Source organism: Oncorhynchus masou, chromosome 21 (assembly GCF_036934945.1).
Source record: "Oncorhynchus masou masou isolate Uvic2021 chromosome 21, UVic_Omas_1.1, whole genome shotgun sequence".
Lineage (NCBI taxonomy): Eukaryota > Metazoa > Chordata > Actinopteri > Salmoniformes > Salmonidae > Oncorhynchus > Oncorhynchus masou.
Genome location: NC_088232.1, coordinates 7,291,372 through 7,318,104, shown reverse-complemented (window position 1 = coordinate 7,318,104; position 26,733 = coordinate 7,291,372). Strand labels below are relative to the sequence as shown.

Here is a 26,733-nt window from a genome sequence, read left to right as displayed (position 1 = left end):
GCGACTTGTGGTAACTCTGTGGTTCTAAATCAATAGTTGTTTAGTGGTCCGAAAATGTCGGAAACATTTACTGGCTTGACCACGCTGTAGGTCCTGTAGCGGTCTGCTACTGTACATGCAATATGCTTTGTGGATTGCACTGGACAGAGGTTGCTACCAGTTCTCTTTATAAAACAAAAAGGTATGGTTGAATTTATTCTGCCACTGCCTTATTGTCTCTGCCTTTAGAGATATCACTTTCGCAAGGCATATGAATTAACAGGTTACAGAGCAAACAATTACCACAACACAGGTTGTAATTTGGCTTCTTTTGGAGGGGGGGGGGGGCACTGCTACTGCTCTATAGCATGGTTTCCCAAAAGTGCACGTTTTGGGTTTTTGCCCTTACGCTTCAAATAACCAACTCATCAAGCTTTGATGTTATGGCAAAAAAAAAAAAGACGTGCACCCAGGGGGGACCCCAAGAGGAAACCCTGCTCTATGGGGAGGCTGTAACCAGCCTCACTCCAGTACAGTAGGTGGCGGTGTGTGTACCTTTCAGAAGAAGTAGTAAACGGAAGTGAACAGTGACCAATAATAATTTCCAAGCTTGCGTTTTTATTGTTGTTTTTCAGACATTTATTAATACCATGGGTTCATTTAATTGCACAGCATCACATACTTGTCCCTGGTAGTCTTTAATTCGCGTTGGTGACCGGACTTGGTTGATAGACGTTATCTAGGTAAAGCTAGCTAGCTGCTAACAATGGCTAACTGTATGGTTCTTCACACGCAAATAGCCTCCATCATGGAGGTGCTAGCGAATGCAGCAGTGACAGAGGTCTGTAAACTCGTAGACGACGACTATGCAGTGTTTCGTTTGGAAATAACTCAAAGCCAGAAAGAAAACAGGACATTGCGGAGGAAACTACAACTACTGGAACTGAAGGTGGCACGGGAGCGCGCAGAGACAACGCAAGATCGCGTCCTCGCCAGTCGTCCCAGTAGTATCAAGATCCTCGACAGATACAGAGAAATGACAAGAGGTACATTTTGCAGGAGGCCTCGCCCGGTTCCTCTCGGTGCTTGTGCCTTCAGATGTATTACATTCTTATGGTTAAAGGGGAAAGATTCACCACTAGACATTATTTGGGGTGTTTAACCACTTCACCTACATAATTCTGAGTGTTGAGGTGTTAAAGAAATAATGATGTACTATAGCGGTATTTTAAAATGTTCGTGCCAGATAGTTACACTGATGACTCCATCAGTTGATTGAGCGTGCTGTCTGATCTAAAAATGAATGGAGTCATGTTTTGTAGCAATTATTGTGGCACAATGTGTTTCGCTAATTGCACGATCACGAATAGACATGGTTGTCCCTGTCAATAGAGCCATTGCAGGGCTTGAAATTCAGGTACATTTTCTAGTACTATGTGACAACTACTGGCCCAAATTAAAAAAAATACTGTTCCAAGCCAAGATTATAGGAAGGCAAGTTGAACATGCAGAATTTCAATCATGGGTCGCTTCATTTGCAGCCTGCGCAAGTACCTTGTAGCCAACCATACCATCTGATATTTACACCGATTGTTTGGTTCCTGATGTTACTTTGTATATTGTCATGGCATGGCCTCATCGTAAAAATGAAATCAAACAGCACTGGAAAGCCAGGATCCCGCTCTTTCAATAATTGTTTTTACCGGAGATTACAATCGGCTGAATGAGGAGTTGTGGCTTTGCCACCCACCAGTTGATATTCCGATGATACATTTTGTATTTTTTATTATTTCACCAGGTAGGCCAGTTGAGAACAAGTTCTCATTTACAACTGCGACCTGGCCAAGATAAAGCAAAGCAGTGCGACAAGAACAAATAAACTACATAGCTCATTAACAGCTTCTGGAATTAAGCTGGTTTTAAACAATTATATAGACTACAGAATAGCATTATTACAATATTCATATTTACCAACAAGTAAGTGATGTGTAAATGTGTCTTGACAAGCAAGCAGCTCCATAGTGTAGGCCAAGGTAAACCTTTATTTGCTAATAATGGCATCTCTGTGTAGGATGTCTGGCGGAGGACTTTTATTCTGTGTTGGTGAAATACGCCTTCGCTGTGAGGGGTCTAGCGTGAGTATCAGGCCATACTCAGGCAGGGCTCTCTAGTCTAGACTGAGAGGGGAAGTCTTGACATTCTTGCCTTAGCTTGGAAACTGAATGCTGCTTGATAACTGAGGCGTCAGATATCGGCAAGATTGTAAAGGATTAAAATACAAATATACTTTTTCTGTTTTGGAGTTTGAAAATGTACTGGCCCAAAGCAGCACATATTGAAAGCATGATTAACTGGTGAGCTCAGCAGATGTTGCTGGGCCAACGGGCAGCCCTGTAAAATGTGTGTAAACATACTGAATTGTAATTGGATGCATTTTACCGCCATATACTGTGCTATGATTGGTTAAGACTACCCAAATAGTTAGGTCATGGGCAGTTTGATCCTGGTTGGCTATACGTGAACATGCTTGTTATAGCTAGCTAATAAAGAGCTACGTTAAGAAATATCCTGTAGTACTGCATTTAATTATTTTGTACAAAGTGTGCAAACAAGAGTAAAAGGTCTTACAAGATGGATTTTTCTGGAGTTCCTTCACCTCGAATGGACTGGGAGTCTACAAACTTATCCGATGCATGGCGTAAGTACAAACAGCATGTGGAGCTAATGTTCACGGGTCCTCTGAAGGAAAGAGGAAACGTGCAGCTACCTGCTCCTCTGGATCGGTGAAAAAGGCAGAGATATTTACAACACATGGACACTTACCAAGGCTGAATCAAAGGGTACTGAAAACATATTACGATCGTTTTGAAGCATATGTTGTGCCGAAGACCAATACGATTTTCAAATATACGGGCGCTCTGTCAAACCTCGCAGGGCAAACAGAGAACTGACTTGTTCCTGACAAAGATATAAATATACTCTGACAGAGGTAGTTCCTGCTTCCGAGCCGGCCTGTCAGAGTAGAGACTGGGCGTGGTTTAGACTCACCCAACCTATCGTTGATTGTTGGCGCAGAGGCTGGTCCCAGCCCCCTAAGCACTTCAGCGGTCAGTCGTTGTAGCTGTGTAAAATATACAGTTCAGGCACCTGTTATCTAACAAAAGACCGCTTGTTCTCGCAACACTACGTTCTGAATGTGCCCACCCCAACTCATTTCACAGTTCCTGTCTTCATGTTATTCTGTATTTTTCCATCATGAGAAAGGCCCATGGCCCTGAAACTGTTAAATGTTTCAAGTCAGCTATGTTGCATAACACATACATCCACACAAGCCAACAGCAGATAATATTCAATCATATATGGTAATGGGCTATAGTGCATAACACAGAATCCTCATACTAGCGAGTCTTTCGAACAGTTTGTAACAGAGCTACGTCTGCTTGTGAAAGACTGATTATGCAAACAAGGATGGGATGGTCAGGGACCGTATTGTATTTGGAATACACTCACCGCGAGTGAGAAACTTTTGAATGTTGGGTCTGGACAAAGCTATCGACATAGCCAGATCTCACGAGCTAGCACTGGCTCAGAAAACCATTTAGCGCGGCAGCACGAGTGCATTACGTGAACAAGCAGTGCACGCAGTCAGACATCGAAGCACACCTCCGGTGCCCAGAGAGCGCGTTTTAGAACGGAGAGAGACATAACTCCAAAACAGAGCGACAGACTCAAAACATGTGGATACAAAGTGCTTGGCGAACAAGGAACTTGCCCAGATAAAGGCAAACAGTGTACTAAATGTGGAAAATGGAACCACTTTGAACAGTGTGCAGAGCTTACCGTGGAAAAACAGTACACACAGTGAGTGAAGATGAAATGTCAAACAAAGAGTCAAACGCTGATGAACTGTTTATTGATTCAGTGACGCAGAAAAGTCATATCAGAGACAGAGCAAGCCTTTGCTGACATTGAGATAGGAACACAAGTCACAAAGTAAACATTATTCCTCTGAATAAGTACCGCAGCTTGACATCTGAATGTGAGCTACAGCCCACCAGGTGCAGACTGACTGGTTATGGTGGAGAACAGCTCCCAGTAAAAGGCACATGCACTTTCAAATACAAGGAAAGTGACATGATGTTGGACTTATGTTGTTGACACTAGAGCACCTGCAGTGCTAGGTCTTAAAGCATGTTTAGACATGGACCTCATCAAGCTAGTTTTATCAGTGACAGCACCAGTAGAGACAGACTGTACTGGAGGAGTTTGCTGATGTTTTTACAGGAATAGGATTATTCCCAGGAGAATGTACCATTCACCTTGACACAGATGCAACCCCTGTGGTCTGCCCACCAAGAAAGATTCCCCTTGCTCTCCGTGCCCGTCTGAAGAAAGAGTTCGAGAGCATGGAGCAATCTGACAGTCACCAAGGTTACAGAACCGACTGACTGGGTAAACGCGTTAGTGGTGGTGGAACCACGCACAGGCAAGCTTCGAGTATCTAACGCCCCCATTATCCTTTACCGACGCTAGATGGCATCACACACAAGCTAGCGGGAGCACACTACTTCAGTGTCATGGACGCTAGATCAGGCTACTGGGCTATCAAGCTCACAACATTCAACACACCTTTTGGACGCTACAGGTTCCGTCGCCTGCCTTTTGGGATTCTCTCAACCCAAGACAAGTTTCAGCGAAAGATCAAAGAAGTGTACGAAGGCCTCGATGGAGTTGTGGCAATTGTGGACGACATCCTTGTCTATGGTCGAACCAAAGAGGAGCACGACCAAAAACTCTGCACGATGCTGCAAAGGTCCCGCGAGAGAGCAGTCCGGCTCAACCCCGAGAAGAGCACAGTCGGCGCGAGAGGTCAGCTGCTTCGGACATCTTCTCACAGCGACTGGAATCAAGCCAGATCCACAGAATATCTTAGCCATAAAAGAGATGGAGCCACCAAAGAACCGTGCAGAGCTGGAAACAGTGCTTGGCATGGTCAACTACTTAGCCAAGTTTGCACCCAGCCTCTCCAATGCGAATGCACCTCTGCGTCAACTGCTAAAGCAGTCCAGTGATTTTCTCTGGGACAAGCAACACGATATTGCTTTCCAGAATGTGAAATAGTTGATCACAAGAGAACCAGGACCAATCCTTGCCTACTACGACCCCGACAAAGAGCTCAGACTTCAAGTGGACTCGTCAAAGTATGGACTAGGAGCAGTGCTACTGCAAGAAGGAAAGGCCATCGGCTACACTTCCAAATCTCAGACTGAAATCAACTACGCTCAAATCAAAAAGGAGCTCGACGCCATTCTGTTCGGATGTAAATGTTTCCATCAGTACATATGGACGACAAGTCATTGTGGAATCTGACCACAAGCCCCTTGAGTCAATCGTGAGGAAACCACTAGCCACTGCCCCGCCAAGGCTACAGAGAATGCTCCTTCAACTACAAACATATGCCATCACAATCACTCACCGTCCAGGCAAAGACATCACTGTCGCAGACACACTCTCCAGGAAGTTTACCTATAAGGACAGCAGCTTAAGTGAAGGCATGGACATGCAAGTGCACACTGTGTAGATCAACTTTACCAGTTAGTGACACAAAACTGAAGGAGATCCAAGCAGAAACAGAAAAGGACTCCCAACTCGCACAGCTGAGGAAAGTCATACAGGTCCCCGAGGAGAGGAGAAAATGCACTCAGAGCATCTCAGAATTCTGGAACCATCGTGATGAACGATCACAGATCAACGGAATAATTTTCAAAGGAGAGAAAATCATTATTCCTACCAGTCTCAGAGAAGAGATTTTGACAAAGATCCATGCTGGACACATGGGCATGGAAAAGTGCAAACAGAGAGCACGGGACATTCTGTTTTGGCCCGGAATGTGCAAACAAAGAGGACATTGTTGGTAAATATGCCATATGTCTTGAACGACGCCCCTCAAACACCAAAGAGTCAATGTTACCTCACTGTATCCCAGACCGACCCTGGCAGGTCGTGGCAACCGATCTGTTCACTTGGAACAACGAGGACTACATCGTAACAGTGGACTACTACAGCAGATACTTCAAACTCGACAAGCTTCACAGCACCACATCTGCAGCTGTGATACACAAGCTGAAAGCAGTCTTTGCCAGACATGACATTGTAGAGACTTTAATATCTGACAATGGGCCCTGTTACACATCAAATGAGTTTGAATCCTTCACAAAAGCATGGGAGTTTACACGTCACCACAAGCCCACATTACCCTCAAAGTAATGGCCTTGCTGAAAAATCTGTGCAGATTGCTAAATCACTCATGGAGAAAGCAAAAACAGACGAGAGACCCCTACCTCAGTCTCCTTGAATACCGCAACACTCCAGTTGACAACTTCCAATCACCAGCCCAGCTGTTGATGAGCCGCAGACTTTGCTCAAGCCTTCCCAACACCAGCTAGCAGACAACAACAAAATGCGATACTACGACAGGTCAGCTTGACCACTGCCACCACTGATGGACGGAGAGTCAGTCAGAATCCAGGAGCATGGCCTCTGGAATCCAGCAGTCGTCATCCAGCCAGCTGACACTGAATGTTCATATGTCTGCACCGCAGAAGGAGCGATGTACCGCCGCAATCGTCGACACCTCATGAACACAAAAGAACACACTGAGATGAACTGTTCCCCTGAAAGAGAATGTGATGGACTTACACACAGCACAACTACATCATACTTACCTGAATACCTGCGACACCACAAGAACTGTTGACTGATACAGAATCATGCTCAGCATCATATCGCACAAGGTCAGGAAGAGAGGTCAAGCCCAGAGCTGTCCTAGACCTGTGAAATGTCAAAGGGTGTAGGCGGATCGGTGCCCTAAAAGAGTTGACTGTAAACTTGTTATTGAAAGTTCACTTAAATGCTTTGTTATTGTATTTGTTTGAAATGTTAAAGTTGTTATTTCTACAGTGAAAGCTGAGTTTCTGAGAATCCCTTGTTTGAAAAGTAACAGTATGTTGGATTATTGTTTGAGTCTGTTGATTCATTTGGTGTAGTATGCAATATAAGTGGTTACTTACCTTGAGTTCAAACTACAGACCATATATTCAAAAGAAACCCTTAGAATATGTAAACATTTGTTTTAAAAGGGGGATGTAATATTCATGTGTAAACATACTGAATTGTAATGGGATGCATTTTAATGACATGCTGTGCTATGATTGGTTTAGACCACCCAAATGGTTAGGTCATGGGCAGTTTGATCCTGGTTGGCGATACGTGAACATGCCAGTTATAGCTAGCTAATAAAGAGCAACGTTAAGAAATATCCTGTAGTACTGCATTTTATTATTTTGTACAAGGTGTGCAAAACAAGACACTTCCTTGTCCAATTGTGTTCCCACCCTGAAAGCAGGCTCTTCAGAGCCTCATAGATCAGGCATGGGTGTAACAGTACTCTTCTTGCGTTGTGTACAATCAATCATCGACACGAACTCCAACTTGTAGCACCAGTCATGGAGCTTTATTCTGATAAACAGCACAAAATTACAAGTCATGCAATGTACAGCTCATCATCCAACTCTGCACTCACGCACTGTACACAATATAACACCTCACTGCACCACACAAATACGTCTGTAGAACAGTTCCCTTTGTAGAATTTATATACAGTACAAGTGTGTGTGTAATATATATACACACACTTGTACTGTATATAAATACTACAATTCTACAAAGGGAACTGTTCTACAGACGTATTTGTGTGGTGCAGTGAGCTGTTCTGTATATATACACACATACACTTGTACTGTATATAAATTCTTCAAAGGGAACTGTTCTACAGACGTATTTGTGTGGTGCAGTGAGCTGTTCTGTAATATATATATATATATATATATATATATATACACACACACACACACACACACACACACACTACATTGTCATAACTGTTCCTGCATACTACTGTGTAAAATCACCTCGTCTCCAGAGCAAATACACTGTCTGGAATACAAGCCATGTCTACCATCTTTAAATCTATTTACAATATAAATCGACTTTTATTGAAACATGTTTACTTGCCAACAAATGATACACCAACTCCCTGTATAATTTGTTTTAGCAGTACGATTGTAGGTAGTTTAGACAAATGTATTTCATGAATATCACAATGAATTGATCGAAGTTGAAGTCAACACTATTGGTTTCTGTTGCAAATGGAATCATGTAGTCACTTGTCAGTTCAATTGTGAAACAATTTTTTAAATATAAAACATTTGATCAAACTCATTATACAGTACCAGTCAACTGTTTGGACGCACCTACTCATTGCAGGGGTTTTATTGATTTTGTACTATTTTCTACATTGTAGAATAATAGTAAAGACAATGAAACACATATGGAATATATCACCCGACCTCAACCCAATTGAGATGGTTTGGGATGAATTGGACCGCAGAGTGAAAGAAAAGCAGCCAACAAGTGCTCAGCATGTGGGAACTCCTTCAAGACTGTTGGAAAAGCATTCCTCATGAAGCTGATTGAGAGAATGCCAAGAGTGTGCAAAGCTGTCAAGGCAAAGGGTGTCTACTTTGAATAATCTAAAATATATTTTGATTTGTTTAACACTTTTTTTGCTTTCTACTAGATTCCATATGTGCCATTTCATAGTTTTGATATCTGTACTATTATTCTACAAATCAAATTAAAGAAAAGCCATTGAATGAGTAGGGTGGGTCCAAACTTGAGCCAAAATCCCTGCTGTAGTGTGCGCAAACCTGGTCAAGAACTACAGGAAACGTATGATCTCTGTAATTGCAAACAAAAGATTTCTGTACCAAATATTAAGTTCTGATTTTCTGATGTTTCAAATACCTATGTCATGCAATAAAATTCTGGATGTTTGTTTTAGATTCCATCTCTCACAGTTGAAGTGTACCTATGATAAAAAGTACAGATCTCTACATGCTTTGTAAGTAGGAAAACCTGCAAAATCAGTAGTGTATCATATACTTGTTCTCCCCACTGTAAGCGTTACACTCCGAGTCAATGAGGGACTGATTTAGACCTGGGTTTCACAAAAGAATCGTAGCACTAAGAATCTTTCGTCTCAATGGAATTAAGATCGCGGTGCTATAATGGTTTTGGGAAACCCAGCCCAGGTGGGTGCGATTTAATGATCAGGTAGAACATAAAACTAGCAGGCCCCAGACTTCGTAGGGTACGAGTTGATTCCCAAAAGGCTCTTAAGGTTGTTCATTGTTTGAACCTTTTTGTAGGAGCATCGTTTAATCTGATTCCCCCCCCCCCCCCCCAAAAAAAAAATTAGTCAATAGACCACTCCAAGAACAGCTAAGTACATTGTTAATGGACCCCCCCTTGGAATGTTTAGCGTATTATGAAAGCGAGCTAGATTTTGGTTTAGATAAACACGTGTTGTTCGCTTGCTAGTTATAAAATACTTTTTGTCATATGCGGCCGAATACAACAGGTGTAGACTTTACCGTGAAAGATAATTCAAATCAATGTTATATTGGTCACATACACATACTAAGCAGATGTTATTGCAGTTGGAGCGAAACGTTTGTGTTACTATCTCCAAGAGGGCATTAGTATCTAACAATTAACAATACACATGTGAAATAATGGAATTAACAAATATTAGGATGAGCAATGCCGGAGTGGTATAGACTAAAATACAGTATATACACATGAAATGAGTAAAGCGGTATGTAAAGTGTTAAGGTAATTGAGGTGATATGTACATGCATGTAGGGTTAACGTTAGCTAAGTTACCTCAGCTCGACATCTTCTTTGCTGCACTGATCGGATGCCTTACTCTTTTGAAGTGGAAAAAAATATATAAAAAAATCAATAAATAAAATCAATGGAATAGCATCACTTTTCAACGTTCGACGATCTGGTGTAACGTATGCGCTTGGAGTCAGGAAGCAGGTACAGAAGGAGAGTTCAATAAACACGAACAAGGCGGATAGACAAAACAGGAGATGCGTACTGAACGTGAAGAAAACCACTAGGCCACAGAGGGCTAAATAATGGGAGCGTAATCAAGGTGATGAAGTCCAGGGGTGCGTAATGATGGGGAGCAGGTGCATGTGATGATAGGGGTGACACCTGGCAACCTCATTAGTTGAGACTTCAGGTCTGTTTCGAAATCCGCTGGATGAAAGTGCTGCCTACAAATACTGGCATTTGGATATTTCTCAAGGAGAATATTCACATCAACTGGATCCACCTCTACCGGGACGGTACTACGTCTTGAAATCTGGATGTTGTGGTTCACTTACAACCAAGAAATGTGGATGACCCGTTTCTACCGGGGAAATGCAGAAACGCTCATATTTGCGTGTAGTGAGGAAATTCTCGATTCTTTATGAAAAATGCTATGTTAATAACATATTCATGGACATATACAGTGAAATTTCCCTTTAGCCAGAATTTGGTCTTGGTCAATTTTTGGGAAGTATGCAATAAATTCCCCTGATTACTTATCTATCTTGCACAAAGACAATATCATATTCTAAACAGATTCTTGATTTACTGCATTTCCTATTATTTACTAATTTGAAACAATATAATACATGGAACATAATATCGATCTATAAATAGTACTCTATATCAAGAAGTAATCCGAAGTGTTACCTTACATCCTTACCAATTGTACACAGTGTCAATAGGGTAAAATATACCATTCAGCATTGACAGTGGCTAACCTAACCACCTCATTGCCCCCAATCACTCTCTCAGGTGAAGAACATCTCACTGGAGACTACAGGAGCTTTGTGAAGCCAGCGGAACACAATACATGGAGAGATGACCAACCAATAAATGTTGATGAGGGGAGTGGAACCTCAACCCAGCACGTTATCGTGATAGAGGTCAGTGTAACAGTACATCAAATGTGGCCAGTTTATTTCAGAAAGGCTCCCCTCAGCTCGTCACTTGCTTACATGTACATCCTCATTTGAGCTTGTGAGACATTTATCTAATTTAACTAATATTGTACCTGTAATAACCTCCTCTCTTCTTGTGTCAGTCTGCAGATGCAGAGGCTGTAGGTCTTAGGGCCAAGCAGGAGAGGTCTGAAGGAGAGGAGGACCCATGGCACATAAGAGACATCCAGACTGGAGCGCCCCCTGTAGCCACGGAGGACACCACAACTGCCCCAGCGCTGCCAAGGACCCGACGCAGCATCACGGAGGTCAGTGGAACGCAGAACGCCATCAAGTCAGAGACCGACACCAAGACTTTAACTGTAACACAAAGGCTTTTACACACAGGATCTGACCACAGGTCAAACCCAGAGAGATTGGGGAGACTGAGCTGTCTTCCTGCTCCCGGCTCAGAGTATTTACTTTACGGTAACCCGAGCCCGAGGACATTTCATTCCCATCGGGATGTGTTAGAGACTGGCAATGATCCGTCTTGTTCTTCTACTACAGAGATGGACCCTGACAACATGCCTTTGGGTTTAGAGACACAGACTGATCTGTCTAGAGAGGTCTGGAACCAGTACAGTAGTAGTGTATACCCGGAAAGGTGCTTAGATAAGAAAGGGGAGGATTTGGTCGAAGATGAAGTGACTGTGAAAGTGGAGGGCGACATTTCTCCCACATGGAATGCAGATAGTCACCTAGGATACAGACTCTCACAGGGCAGCGATTTCTTAGATTACAGGGAAAGCTTAGAGACTAATCCAAATAACACGACCCACTCCCCTTTACACACACTCCAGGATTACAACCCAGTGTCCACTTCAATGGGGCCTTCCGATTCACACGGACGCAGCCTTTTCGATCAGGTATTGAACTCAAACGACAGGGCTAGAGCCCAGGCTCAGGGAAGGGGAGCAACATCAGACAATAGTAAAGAGAAACGGTTCCTCTGCATGTTCTGTAACAAAGGCTTCAGCTGCCCCCAGAAGGTGGAGATCCACCAGAGGGTACACACAGGGGAGAAACCCTTCAGCTGTACCCAGTGTCACATGCGTTTTGCACAGGCTGGTGACCTGAAGCGGCACCATAGAATCCACACAGGGGAGAAACCCTACAACTGCCCCCAGTGTGAGAAGAGGTTTTCCCGCCAGCACCATCTGAAGATGCACCTGAAGGTCCACACGGGAGAAAGGCCGTTCGCATGTGCGCACTGTGGGAAGAGGTTCTCAGAGAAGAGCTACCTCAGAATACACCAGAAGAAAAAACATTCCACTCTATAACATAAAGTAACCATTCCACTCGATGGCATCTGACATTTAGGTCAAACCCTACTTTAACCCCTTACACTTGTGGGAATTGGCCTATATAGATGGAGCTAAATTGAAATGTTTCTTACAGAAGAAATAGGGAAAGCATATGCATAACCATGGTAGCAATCAAATGGGAACAGTTTGGAGATTATGTGAAAGTTATTAGACTAAAAGTGAGGACACAACAGTTCAACTGACACAAGACTGAATCCAAACATTATTGTTGATTTTATGCACATTTTACATTTACTCTACTTATGTGTTTATGTTTAAAACGAAATCAGAAAATACTCTGGATACTTTCAGTAACATAATAAGAATATTCCTGGATGGAGGATAGGTGCAACATAAGACAACAAAAATTATAAGGGTTTGAGTGAGGTGTAATTGGTGTTTCCAAGTGGCAACACACCTCTCCAAATTGTGCACAGTTCCTAAGTAATGTCAATGCACTTTTATGTCTTAAAGAAGAGTCTTCAACTTTAAGGTGATATTTTTAGCACCTCCTAGCTGTGCCGTGGAGGAACTGGAGCGGTGGTGGTTTCGTTTGGAACACAACCCTGCATCCCAGCCTTTACACAAGGACTGTTGTTTAAGCAACCTTTTACAAAGCACAATCTGGGTCAGGTGTTCATCATTTGAAACCTTGTTCTAATGCTAACATGAATTATAAATGCTAAATTATAAAATATGTCTAACACAGTGTTAGGCTTTCACAAGGCAATTCAGAGAAGCAGATCTTAAGTTTCAATGCGCATGGAATAGAGTCATAAGTAAATTCAAATGCGTGGTCTGCGGCAAATCTTCACAATACAACAAACAGGCTCATTCTGTTCAGGACAACCCAGGGTATAACGCCATGTCATCTTGTAACTAGGGCTGTTGCAGTGACCATATTACTGCCACACCAGCAGTCATGACTGCGGTAAAATTCCACTTGTCATGGTAATCTCACTTTATGCACTCTGGACATGCTTTGTTAGTACCCAACTTGCTAACAACCATCAGGCCCTAATGGCTCGATTGTCCCTCTAACCACTATGCCATCACATCAAACACATATCATCAAAACAGAACGCCTATAGTACTTTTCAAACTCACGTCACTGTGATAATCAAATTTGAAGAAAGAAGTTCAACAGCAGGTTGAAACAGTGTGAAACATGGTCGTTCTGGATGTTGTTTCAAATCCTAACAACGAAATGGACAGCACTTTCAAAGGTGATGATTCATTCAAAACACCCATACACACAGAGTTTATGAGAATCGCAGAATGATGAACTGAGAGTTTGACTGTGTAAATATTTTCAGTGGATTTGAATGATTTGTATGAGCCTAAACCCGAAAAAAACGGAATTATGATTGTGCCTTTTATACAGTACATAGCCTACCGCATAGTACGCATGGCAGAAAAACATAAAACAAAACTGATTTAAGATTTCTTTGGTACAGAATTGGTCTAGCCTATACTCCAAAACTAAACAAATTCGAGTAATCGCCTCGGAGTGTGGCCTGTATTATACTGGATAGATTTGTAACTTTCTGCTACTCTCCATGAGTCAGGGAGAGAATGTATAGCTCTAGGCGATGCTGTTGGTTCATTGATTGATTGTGCAGTGCGGCTTACAAGTTTGCCTACAATTAGTGAATTTGTATTTGATTTTGAATAGCCTAGTTAAAGGGCATTTAAAAAAAAGTAATTGATTGGGTCAGACATTACCTTTATACATATCTCACCGCCAGGCGTTCCCAATCTCCTCCTCGCTCTCCTTTATTCCTGTCTCGAGCGCGCAGACGGGCTGTCAACAGTTTAGTGAAATATGTTTCACTATCGATGTTCCCGAACAGATTTCAATTGGTTTCCCAAATTAAGCATTGGGTAGCTGCAGGAACAAGGTTGATGGCCTCCATTCGCTATTCGAGTGCCAACAGATGAAATTTATATTTTTCCTCGGCCACTGTTGATAATGGGCCATTCTAAATCGACATTTTACATATTAGTAAAGACTAGATTAATTTGAGAATAGTCTGATGGGTGAAAATATGATCAATTGATGAGAGAACAGCTGTGCAGCCTGAGGCAAGGAACATAGAACGAGCTTGTTTTTCTTTCTACTTTCTCACATCATCAATATCCTGTAGTCACACCATGCAGCCCATATATGTTTTGCTTTCTAAGGCATTCTAAGGTTTGTATCATTCAAAACTAAAGTTGCCAAATAACTAAAAAACTAGCAAAAAGGACCTGTTTCAATTGATAACTTTTTGTACGCTCAACATAGCCACTTCATCTGCGCAGTAATTGGAAAAATATGACTTAGCTAAGTTCAATTATATTCTTCTTACTGTAAAATAAAATAAACGGCATAGGACTTAAGCATATATTGTCAGCTAGACTGAACAAGCCTACAGCCTATGGCATGGAGCATAGCCAGATAACATAGGTCTACAGTAGGCCAACTCATACTCTGTTCTTCTGAAATACATTTTCTTCATATCATAATGTTTATTTAGACCTGACTAAAATAAATAATGGATTTATTGTGATGGTATATATTAAATTGATTTATTATACTTTTTTGAATGTAGATGTTCCAAAGGCCTGCATCGGCAGCTTGTATGGGCGGAGGCCCGGAGATGCTTAACGTGTTTATGTTAATTAACGGTAAATTACCGTGAAACCTGCAGTCTCTTGCATGACAATAACCGTCTGACAAAATTTCATAACCACAGCCCTCTTAATTTACATTCCCCTCACTCAGACAATAAAAACATTTGCAAAAGTTTCCCAATTAGCCGGATGGAGGGATGCATCTTCTTGTAGTGTGGTGCTCAAGTTCAGAACGTCTGTCAGTCAAAACCCATTCAGCGCTGAGACCCTGAGCTCCAACGTCATGTATGGCATGTTACTGTACAGCCACTTCCTTCCAATTTATGTGCATTTTCATTGTCAACAGAAAAGCTCCACAGATGCATTTGGAATAAGGAGAGTAACATATTTCATTATTAAATATTCCTGAGTATAATATTGCATCCAGACATACACTGAGTATACCAAACATTACCAACACCTTCCTAATATTGAGTTGCACCCCTCCCTCCTTTTTGCACTCAGAACAGCCTCAATTCATCAAGGCTGGCCCATGTTGACTCCAATGCTTCCCACAGTTGTGTCAAGTTGGCTAGATGTCCTTTGGGTGGTAGACCATTCTTGATACACACAGGAAACTGTTGCGCATGAAAAACCTAGCAATGTTGCAGTTCTTGACATAAACCAGTGTCAAATCTTTTGTTTTGCCCATTCACCCTCTGAATGACACACACATCTCAATTGTCTCAAGACTCCTTTAACCCGTCTCCTCCCCTTCATCTACACTGACTGAAATGGATTTATCAAGTGATTTCAATAAGGGATCCTAGCTTTATCTGGTCAGTCTATATAATGGAAAGAGTTCTTAATGTTTTGTACACTCAGTTTGTAAGGCATACATAAGCCTAAAAAGTATGTTACATATTGTATGTAGGCTATAATGATGTTCACAAATGCCTATTTCATTACTTCCAGTCAACTACTTATTTTTTTTCCCCAAGACACTTTTTTAATGGGAAAATTTATGTAGTTTATGCAGAATTATGTATATGTGTGGTTTTCATATGGTGTATTTAAAACTTGTTTATGTTTAATAAACACAGAAATGGGACTTTTCTAAGACTTTCATTGAGACTCTCTTTAGTATACAGTTGTGGCCAAAAGTTTTGAGAATGACACACGTATTAATTTTCAAAGTCTGCTGCCTCAGTTTGTATGATGGCAATTTGCATATACTCCAGAATGTTATGAAGAGGGATCAGCTGAATTGCAATTAATTGCAACGTCCCTCTTTGCCATGCAAATTAACTGAATCCCCCCCAAAACATTTCCACTGCATTTCAGCCCTGCCACAAAAGGACCACCTGACGACATGTCAGTAATTCTCTCGTTAACACAGGTGTGAGTGTTGTCGAGGACAAGGCTGGAGATCACTCTGTCATGCTGATTGAGTTTGAATAACAGACTGGAAGCTTCAAAAGGAGGGTGGTGCTTGGAATCATTGTTCTTCCTCTGTCAATCATGGTTACCTGCAAGGAAACACGTGTCGTCATCGTTGCTTTGCACCAGAATCAACCATTTATAGGATCATCAAGGAGAGCGGTTCAAATGTTGTGAAGAAGGCTTAAGGGCGCCCAAGAAAGTCCAGCAAGAGGCAGAACCGTCTCCTAAAATTGATTCAGCTGCGGGATCGGGGCACCATCAGTACATAGCTTGCTCAGGAATGGCAGCAGGCAGGTGTGAGTGCATCTGCACGCACAGTGAGGCGAAGACTTTTGGAGAATGGCCTAGTGTCAAGAAGCGCAGCAATGAAGCCAATTCTCTCCAGGAAAAACATCAGGGACAGACTGATATTCTGCTAAACATACAGGGATTGAACTGCTGAGGACTGGGGTAAAGTCATTTTCTCTGATGAATCCCCTTTCTGATTGTTTGGTGCATCTGGAAAAAGGTGAGCGCTACCATCAGTCCTGTGTCATGCCAACAGTAAAGCATCCTGAGACCATTCATGTGTGGGGTTACTTCTCAGCCAAGGGAGTGGGCTCACTCACAATTCTGCCTAAGAACACATTATGGTACCAACACATCCTCCGAGAGCATCTTCTCCCAACCACCCAGGAACAGTTTGGTGACAAACAATGCCTTTTCCAGCATGATGGAGCACCTTGCCATAAGGCAAAAGTGATAACTAAGTGGCTCAGGGAACAAAACAGATATTTTGGGTCCATGGCCAGGAAACACCCCAGATCTTAATCCCATTGAGAACTTGTGGTCAATCCTCAAGAAGCGGGTGGACAAACAAAAACCCACAAATTCAAAGCATTGATTATGCAAAAATGGGCTGCCATCAGTCAGGATGTGGCCCAGAAATTAATTGACAGCATGCCAGGGTGGATTGCAGAGGTCTTGAAAAAGAAGGGTCAACACTACAAATATTGATTCTTTGCATCAACTCCATGTAATTGTCGATAAAAGCCTTTGACACTTATGAAATGCTTGTAATTATACTTCAGTATTCCATAGTAACATCTGACAAAAATATCTAAAGACACTGAAGCAGCAAACTTTGTGGAAATTAATATTTGTGTAATTCTCAACTTTTGGCCACGACTGTACATCACATCTGATCTCACCCTATTCTGCATACATCTGACTACGCTTTATACCCAATATACACTTACTAAATATACCCACACTAACATACCTATTGTACACCTCAAAATAGTTTAGTCAGATTTCTCTAATGATGACTTATCATAGCCAACTTATTCTTTACCAACAACATAGGTCTACCATGATAATAATGCAATTTAAAATCAGACAAAACAGGACAGATAAAAATAGTTTAGGTTGGGCGAACACAGGGGAACTAGGAAGGCACAAAAGGGGATGGGGTGACAGAGTCAATCATAGACGCTAGGCTATATGATAGGTTTAACAACAGTGAAGCTATTCTGTAACTACAGTATAGGACTCGAACGTAGTGGGGATGGGTAAACACTCCATGTTGAAAGTGTGTTTATTATCTGTGTGTACATACCTGAGGGAGTGTATGTCTGTGTAATCTGTATCACCTGTCTCTTCCAGGAGGAGGAGGTTCCAGAGGTGCTGCTGGTGAAGGAGGAGGGGTGTGAGGAGGATCTGGGGAACCCTGAGGGGACAATGGTAATGGATGACAGCCAGACTACACCTCCTCCTGAACCCACAGAGGAACCAGCTGAGCAGAACAGGACCAAACACAGTCTCACTGAGGTGAGACTTTGAATTATCAAAACATTAGTGTCAAGCAGTCAAATCAACTAACATGTTTGCATAGTACTCATAGCAATCCCTCATTGCCCAATCAGAAGCTGCTCCATTGCAGGGTGCTCATATCAGATTTCTTGATCCAACATCCTCTCACTCTGTATCTCTTACAGTCAGTAGACATGGAGGATGGGAAGCCTGATCTGCTGCTGGTCAAAGAGGAGACAATAGAAGACGGACCAGAGAGCATTGACCTGCTGAGTGGATTAAAGATGGGGGAGCAAGGTAAGGGTGAAATACATATAGCCTACATACAGTAATAGATCTTCAATGGGAATACTGATACGCCTGGCTATTTATTTTCATTCATAAAATTAAATCAATACAACTTCTTGAAATACAAAAAAAACATTAAATATTTACTTCACCAGGTAATTGACTCAACTATATGTGTAGAGTTTCCTCTGACATGTTTGTAATGTCTATTTTGTAACCCCTTCCTGCAGGTGGTTGGCTGGAGGCTAACAGAGGAGACTGGACAGCCATCTTGGATTCCCAGACAGGTGCATCCAAGGGCTCAGGGGATGACATCACTGTGCAGTCCAGGACCAGAGGCGACATAGTGGAGGTCAGTGGATGGAACAGCATCCTCAACTCTGGGCTGGGGTACAACACTGTTAACCACAGACAGAACCAGACATCTGAATTTAGTCTCCATGACAACAGACTGGCTGAGACCTGGGCGAGGCGTAGACTTGGTCTCCGGGGACGGGGAGGTGTCAGTTTGTGGCGGAAGAGAACAGAAACGGACTCGGCTAGCGATGCTCTGTCCTGCTCCTATAGTTGTGATTCAGAGAGACTGATGGGGCCTCAGGTTAACCCCCTAGCAGGTGCTGCCTTCAGCCTGCCTTCTATAGAATCTATCAACTGGGACATGGACCCTGCGACAACACAGACTCTCCCTGGCCTTCATCCTCCTCACAATCTCCTAATGTTAAACCAGACCTCAGACAATTCCAGTGCCTCAACACTAAATGGCTACACAAGCCCATTGACAAATGACAGTAGTGGAGATGGAATCTGTAAAGGTGGCTACGCCAAAGAGAAGAGCTTCCCGTGTTCGTTCTGTGAGAAAGCCTTCAGTTTCCCCAAACAGGTGGAGATTCACCAGAGGGTGCACACGGGGGAGAAACCATTTCTCTGCCACCTATGCCGGGTCAGTTTCTCCCACTCGTCCAGCCTGAAGAGGCACCAGAGGGTCCACACTGGGGTGAAGCCCTTCAGCTGTACCCAGTGTCACATGTGCTTCGCCCAGGCTGGTGACCTGAAGAGGCACCAGAGGGTCCACACAGGGGAGAAACCATACGGCTGTACTCAGTGTGAGAAGAGGTTCTCACACCAGCACAAGCTGAAGATGCACATGAAGATCCACACGGGAGAGAGGCCATTCTCCTGTACGCAATGCGGGAAGAGGTTCTCAGAGAAGAGCTACCTCAGGATACACCAGCAGAAAAACCATTCCACTCTATAGCATTGAAAGTAACCATTCCACTCGTTAGACGTTTAGATCAAACCCTGCATTAAACACAGATTAATTTTCATTGTCAACAGAAAATAGCCACAGATGCATTTGGAATAACAAGATTAACAGATTTCAGTGTTAAATATTCCATGGTAGAATATTGTATCCAAACATTGTGTGCTATATAATCCTACAAAGTCTGCTACATATTGTTTGTACTGTGTAGGATATATGATGTTCACAAATGCCTATTTCATTTCTTCCATTCAACTATTAAATGTTTTTCCCAAGACACTTTTTGATGAGAAAATGAATCAAGTATATCAAGCACATGCCGATTTAATTGAGACGTGTATGTGTGGTTTTCATATGGTGAATTTAAAACTTGTTTGTTTAATAAAGACAAAATGGGACTTTTCATTCTAAGACTTTCATTGAGAGTCTTTAGTATATATCACATCTGATCTCACCCTGTTCTGCATAAACCCAACAGTGCTTTATAACCAATATACACTTACTAAATATACCTACACACTAACAAACACCTACTGTACATGTCAAAATAGGTTTGTCTGGTGGTGACTTGACTGATCATAGCTGACTTATTTTTACCCACAACATATTTCATATTTATGTAGTGGGAATGGGTAAACACGCCATGTCACTCCGTGTCTGTGTGTACACACCCAAGGGAGTGTACAATGAGTATACCAAACATTAGGAACACCTTCCTAATATTGAGTTGCACCCCCTTTTGCCCTCAGAACTGCCTCAATTTGTCGGGTCATGGACTCGACACGGTGTTGAAAGCGTTCCACAAGGATGTTGACCCATGTTGACTCCAATGCTTCCCACAGTTGTGTCAAGTTGGCTGGATGCCCTTTGGGTGGTGGACCATTCTTGATACACACAGGAAACTGTTGAGCATGAAAAACCCAGAAGCTTTGCAGTTCTTGAGATAAACCGGTGTGCCTGGCACATTACTACCATACCCCGTTCATCGTCACATTCACCTTCTGAATGGCACACATGCGCAATCCACTCAAGGCTTAAAAATCCTTTTTTTTACCTGTCTCCTCCCCTTCATCTACACTGATTGAAGTGGATTTAACAAGTGGCATCAATAAGAGATCGTAGTTTTCACCTGGATTCACCTAGTCCGTCTGCCATGGAAAGAGCATGGATTCTTAATATTTTGTAAACTCAGTTGATGTCTGTATCATCTGTCTCTTCCAGGAAGAGGAGGGTCCAGAGGTGCTTCTGGTGAAGGAGGAGGGGTGTGAGGAGGTTCTGGAGAACCCTGAGGCGAGAACCAGACTACACCTCCTCCTGAAGCCACAGAGGAACCAGCTGAGCAGCACAGGACCACACATCGTCTCCCTGAGGTGAGCCCACTGTGAACAACTGTCAGTTTGTTATTAGGTCAGGGCCTGTATCCACAAACCCTCTCAGAGAAGGAGTGCTGATCTAGGATCAGTTTAGCCTTTTAGATCATAATGAATACGGTTATTTGTAAATATCTTAGATCAACACTCCTGGTCTTAGATGCTTTGTGGATACGGGCCCTGGTCTTGACAAATGTTGTGTTAAGTGTAGAACCATGCCTTAGAATTACCAAACCATCAAAGGCATAGTTCGGGATTCTGGCAATGGATCCCTTTATCCACTTCCCCAGAGTCAGGTGGATACCATTTTTACGTCTCTACATCCAGTATGCAGGAAGTTAGAGGTAATTTCATGAGTCAATGATAACTACACCATATTATGTTACATTACAGCCTTATTCTAAAATGGATTCAATACATTTTTTTCTCATCAATCTACAATCTATACTCCATAATGACAAAGCAAAAACTGGTTTTTCGAATTTTCTGCAAATGTATACCTAAGTATTTAGACCTTTGCTAGGAGACTCAAAATTGATCTCAGGTGCATCCTGTTTCCATTGACCATTCTTGATATGTTTCTACAACTTGATTGGCGTCCACCTGTGGTAAATTCATTGATTGGACATGATTTGGAAAGGCACACACCTGACTATATAAGGTCCCACAGTTGACAGTGCATGTCGGACCAAAAACCAAGCAATAAGGTTGAAGGAATTGTCCGTAGAGCTCCGAGACAGGATTTTGTCGAGGCACAGATCTGGGCAAGGGTACCAAAACATTTCTGCAGCATTGAAGGTCCTCAAGAACACAGTGGCCTCCATCATTTTTAAATGGAATAAGTTTGGAACCACCAAGACTCTTCCTAGAGCTGGCCACCCCGCCAAACTGAACAATTGGGCCTTGGTCAAGGAGGTGACGAAGAACCCGATGGTCACTCTTACAGAGCTCCAGAGTTCCTCTGTTTAGAAGGGAGAACCTTCCAGAAGGACAACCATCTCTGCAGCACTCCACCAAACAGGTCTTTATGGTAGAGTGGCCAGACGGATGCATAGGAGTGTTCACAACGGGGAGAAATCGTAGCAGTGTGGTACACAGGGGATATCTGGGAACTATTCTTTAGCTGACATATTATAACTATCATGTGAAATGTCTTGGGGTAAGAAGGTAATTCATCCCCCTTGGCGTTTTTCCTATTTTGTTGCATTACAACCTATAATTTAAATAGATTTTTATTTGGATTTTATGTAATGTACATACACATAATAGTCCAAATTGATGAGTTGAAAAAACCAACTTGTTTTAAAAAAACATTATAACGTGCATATGTATTCAATCCCTTTGCTATGAAGCCCCTAAATAAGATCTACCTTCAGAAGTCACAGAATTAGTTAGATTGCGCACAGGTGGACTTTATTTAAGTGTCACATGATCTGAGTATATATACGCCCCAGAGTCTGCAACGCCACTAAGCAAGCGGCACCATGAAGACCAAGGAGCTCTCCAAACAGGTCAGGGACAAAATTGTGCAGAAGTACAGATAAGGGATGGGTTAAAAAAAATATCCAAAACTTTGAACATCCCACAAAGCACCATTAAATCCATTATTAAAAAATGGAAAGAATAAGGCATCACAACAAACCTGCCAAGAGAGGGCCACCCACCAAAACTCACAGACCAGGCAAGGAAGGCTTTAATCAGAGAGGTAACAAAGAGACCAAAGATAACCCTGAAGGAGCTGCAAAGCTCCACAATGGAGATTGGAGTATCTGTCCATAGGACCACTTTAAGCTGTACACTCCACAGAGCTGGGCTTTACGGAAGAGTGGCCAGAAAAAAAATCCCTTGCTTAAAGAAAAAAATAAGCAAACATGTTTGGCGTTCGCCAAAAGGCATGTGGGAGACTCCCCAAATATATGGAAGAAGGTACTCTGGTCAGATGAGACTAAAATGTTGCTTTTTGCCAATCAAGGAAAACGCTATGTTTTCCTTGCAAATAGTTTTCTGTTTTATTTCTTGTTTGTTTCACGATAAAAAATATTTTGTATCTTCAAAGTGGTAGGCATGTTGTGTCAATCAAATGATACAAACCCCCCCCAAAAGCTATTTTAATTCCAGGTTGTAAGGCAACAAAATAGGAACAATGCCAAGGGGGGGGTGAATACTTTCGCAAGCCACTGTGTCACTCAACTCCTTTGTTAACTTTTCACTTGAAACGGGCTTGTGTAAATATGTTTTTAGAGAAACTAAGCCTAGGCTAGAACAAGGTCAGTTGAATATTTAACATACTGAGGTGATGTACACTGGAAAAAAATATAAACGCAATATAATAAAGTGTTGGTCCCATGTTTTATGAGCTGAAATAAAAGATCCCAGGAAATAGTCAATCTGCACAAAAAGCTTATTTCTCTAAAATGTGTTTAAAATGAACAAGATAAAACAAACATTCAAATAGGATGATGGGGACAGTTTCAGTGAAAAATATAAGAGGGCAACAGTACTTGTGCAAAGTTTCAGAATGCTATCTTTCAAAATGAGTGTGCTACATGACATTTATCATGAAGTCACCCAGGTGTCCCACACAAGTAGCCCAAATGTACCCAAGTGGCCAAATTGGTGAAGGTATACATTTTGAAACAAATAACTATAGACAAAATACCAAAATGTATTCTAACACATCCCCCCCCCAAGAAAATGGAGGAAAAAAATGAAGGGAAAAAAATGGAAAAAATAATTATTATTGATTAACCTGCGGGATTGTCGGAGACCAGCCATCCGGACAGCTGATGAAACCGAATAATTTCTGCACAAACTGTCAGAAACGGTCTCAGGGAAGCTCAGCTGCGTGCCCGTCGTCCTCACCAGGGTCTTGACCTGATTGCAGTCTGGCATCGTGACCGACTTAAGTGGGAAAATGCACACCTTCGATGGCCACTGGCATTCTGGAAAAGTGTACTCTTCACGGATTAATCCAGTTTCAACTGTACCGGCCAGATGGCAAACAGCGTGTATGGCGTCGTGTGGGTGAATGTTTTGCTGATGTGATGAGATCCTGAGGCCCATTGTCGTGCTATTCATCCCCCGCCATCACCTCATGTTTCAGTATAATGCAATGACCCCATGTCGCACGGATGAGTACACAATTCCTGGAAGCTGAAAATGTCCCAGTTCTTTCATGACCTGCATACTCACCATACATGTTACCCAATTGAGCATGTTTGGGATGCTTTGGATCGACACGTACGACAGAGTGTTTCAGTTACCGCCAATATCCAGCAACATCGCACAGCCATTGAAGAGGAGTGGGACAACATTCCACAGGCCACAATCAACTGCCTGATCAACTCTATGGGAAGGAGATGTGTTGCGCTTCATGAGGCAAATTGTGGTCATGCTAGATACTGACTGGTTTTCTGAACCAGCCCCTACTTTGTTCTAAAAGGTATCTGTGACCAATATATGCATCTGTAATCCCAGTCATGTGCAAGCCATATATTAGGGCCTAATTTATTTATGTCAATTGACTGATTTCCTTTTATGAACTGTAAATCATATTTTTGTTCAGTGTAGATGGAATAAAGTAATTATATTATTTTCTACTCTATTCTTGCTAAACACACTGTTCTTTCTAAACAAGTCTGGTCTGAGCTTGAAAGATGGTCATCATAGGAGATTTGATGTGTAATGTAATAAGCAGTTCTGCCTTTCAAAAGGACAGCGTGCATGCCTTTTTTCATTCAACCACACCCTTTGAGCTATGACGTCATGTCGCCAACCAATAAGATCCTTTCTATTAAGTAAAGCAGAGGCCAAGAGATTAGTGTTTTTTTATATGCTTAAACACTAACAGCGATCCTTGAAGCACCATCTCTGAAACCATTAACACTTGTAGCCAATGCATTAACCAAGTGTGCCAAACTGAATGCATGTTCTCTGCTTTACACTCAGTTTGCAATTTAATAACATACTTCTAGCAAAACTGTGAACATTGGTCTCTACATTGCTACACAATTTCGCCAATTGCCTTTCCACGTGTGAAAACACTTTTAGATAATGAGTTCACTTACATATCAGAGCTTGAGCACTATAAATAGGCCACAGGTAAACATTTGGTTTGGACAACAATGGAGGCCAATATTGGACAGAGAGTAAGAGGGGTGAGAACTAGAGGAGGTGAAGTCAGACGGGGAGAAGGAGAGGACGAGGAGTCAGGAACATTGTAACTGATGAAATCAGAGCGACTGTGGTTGACCATGTTGTCAACCATGGGATGAGCATGAGGGAGACTGGGCAACGGGTTCAACCAAATCTGAGCCACTATACTGTTGCAAGTATCATCTGGATATTTCGAAATGAGACTAAGTGCTGTAGTCTTACTGGTACAGTAATATGTACTGTACTTTCATAATGAGAAGGATCTATCACTAAAACCATTCAAATGTTTTTACAGAGCTGCAAGAAAACCCGTATCTGGTGGAAGAGGTCGACTGTTCACCCCAGAGCAGGAGACCCACATTGTAAATATGGTCATTGCAAATAACTGCATCAGACTCAGAGAACTGCAGGACCACATAATGGTAGATAACACCGTATTCCAAAACGTCAACCGGGTGAGTCTCTCTGCACTGTCTCGTCTACTGAAACGCAATAGAATTAGGATGAAGCAGCTGTACAGAGTCCCTTTTGAAAGAAACGCAGACCGTGTAAAACAACTGAGATGTGAATATGTGCAGGTAAGCTATACTATCCTATCATTGGTACTGGATCTGGAAGTGTATGGTGCTACATCATATTGACTGATCCCTGTCTTCTCCTATTGTGCTACATTGTCTTGTCTCTTTCAGAGCGTCATGGAGCTAGAAGCAGATGCAGTGCATCATGAGCTAATATATGTGGACGAGGCAGGTTTCAACCTTGCAAAAACAAGGAGCCGCGGCAGAAATATCATTGGACACCGTGCCATCATCAACGTCCCGGGACAACGTGGTGGCAACATAACAATGTGTGCGGCTATTAGTCAAAATGGCGTCCTTCACCATCATGCAATCCTAGGCCCATACAACACTGCACACATTATCACATTTCTGGACACCCTCCACAACAGCCTAATCCCTGATGACCAGGGGCCAGAGCAGCCCAGGTACGTTATCATCTGGGACAATGTTAGTTTCCACCGGGCTGCTGTGGTCCGCAATTGGTTCACAGGTCACCCACTTTTCATCTCACTCAATCTCCCCCCATACTCTCCGTTCTTGAGTCCTATTGAAGAATTCTTCTCTGCATGGCGTTGGAAGGTGTACGATCGCCAGCCCCACAAACGCATACCCCTTCTACAGGCAATGGAGGAGGCTTGTGGAGACATTGATCAGGGGTCATGCCATGCCTGGATACGGGACTCCAGGCGATACTTTCCACACTGCCTAAATCAAGACAACATCGCATGTGATGTGGATGAAGTCTTATGGCCAGACCCACAAAGGCGGCGAGATTTAGCCTAATGTTTTTGTTTTCTTCTACTGCGCTTTTGTTGTTTGAGGAGTGTTAGAACATTGAGGGGTAAAAAAAAACTTTTCCCCCTTATTTGTATTGATAGTGTGTTATGTTCGGAATACACATCCATAGTTTACACATTTGGATACCTGTGTCTACTACATGTATGACAAAACTTTATTGCAAGCTGCTATGCCCTGCACACAGAAAAAGTAAAAGCCACAAGTGTTTTTCATTTGTACTATCAGTGCGTAGTTGATGCTTCG

General features: G+C 42.4%; 1 protein-coding gene across 2 annotated transcripts; it reads left to right on the top strand.

Moving 5' to 3' along the window:
• The first annotated feature begins 504 nt into the window (after positions 1–504).
• LOC135507728 (sal-like protein 4) lies at positions 505–26,721 on the top strand. Of its 2 annotated transcripts, XM_064927330.1 has the most exons (9): positions 510–1,025; positions 10,738–10,868; positions 11,027–11,191; positions 17,912–18,076; positions 18,244–18,355; positions 18,577–18,698; positions 20,829–20,977; positions 25,428–25,710; positions 25,822–26,721. In XM_064927330.1, the coding sequence occupies exons 1-9, from the start codon at positions 746–748 to the stop codon at positions 26,473–26,475; spliced, it is 2,061 nt and encodes a 686-aa protein (XP_064783402.1). In that variant the 5' UTR covers positions 510–745; the 3' UTR covers positions 26,476–26,721. The 2 variants fall into 2 exon arrangements, with proteins under 2 accessions (XP_064783403.1, XP_064783402.1); XM_064927331.1 differs by lacking the exons at positions 20,829–20,977; positions 25,428–25,710; positions 25,822–26,721 and having other exon boundaries at positions 505–1,025; positions 18,577–19,964.
• The last annotated feature ends 12 nt before the right edge of the window (positions 26,722–26,733 follow it).

Coding starts and splice junctions, on each gene's coding strand:
- LOC135507728 (XM_064927330.1), top strand. CDS start 746: ATGGCTAACTGTATGGTTCTTCACACGCAAATAGCCTCCATCATGGAG. Junction 1,026..10,737: donor ATACAGAGAAATGACAAGAG/GTACATTTTGCA, acceptor TCACTCTCTCAG/GTGAAGAACATCTCACTGGA. Junction 25,711..25,821: donor TGAGATGTGAATATGTGCAG/GTAAGCTATACT, acceptor TGTCTCTTTCAG/AGCGTCATGGAGCTAGAAGC.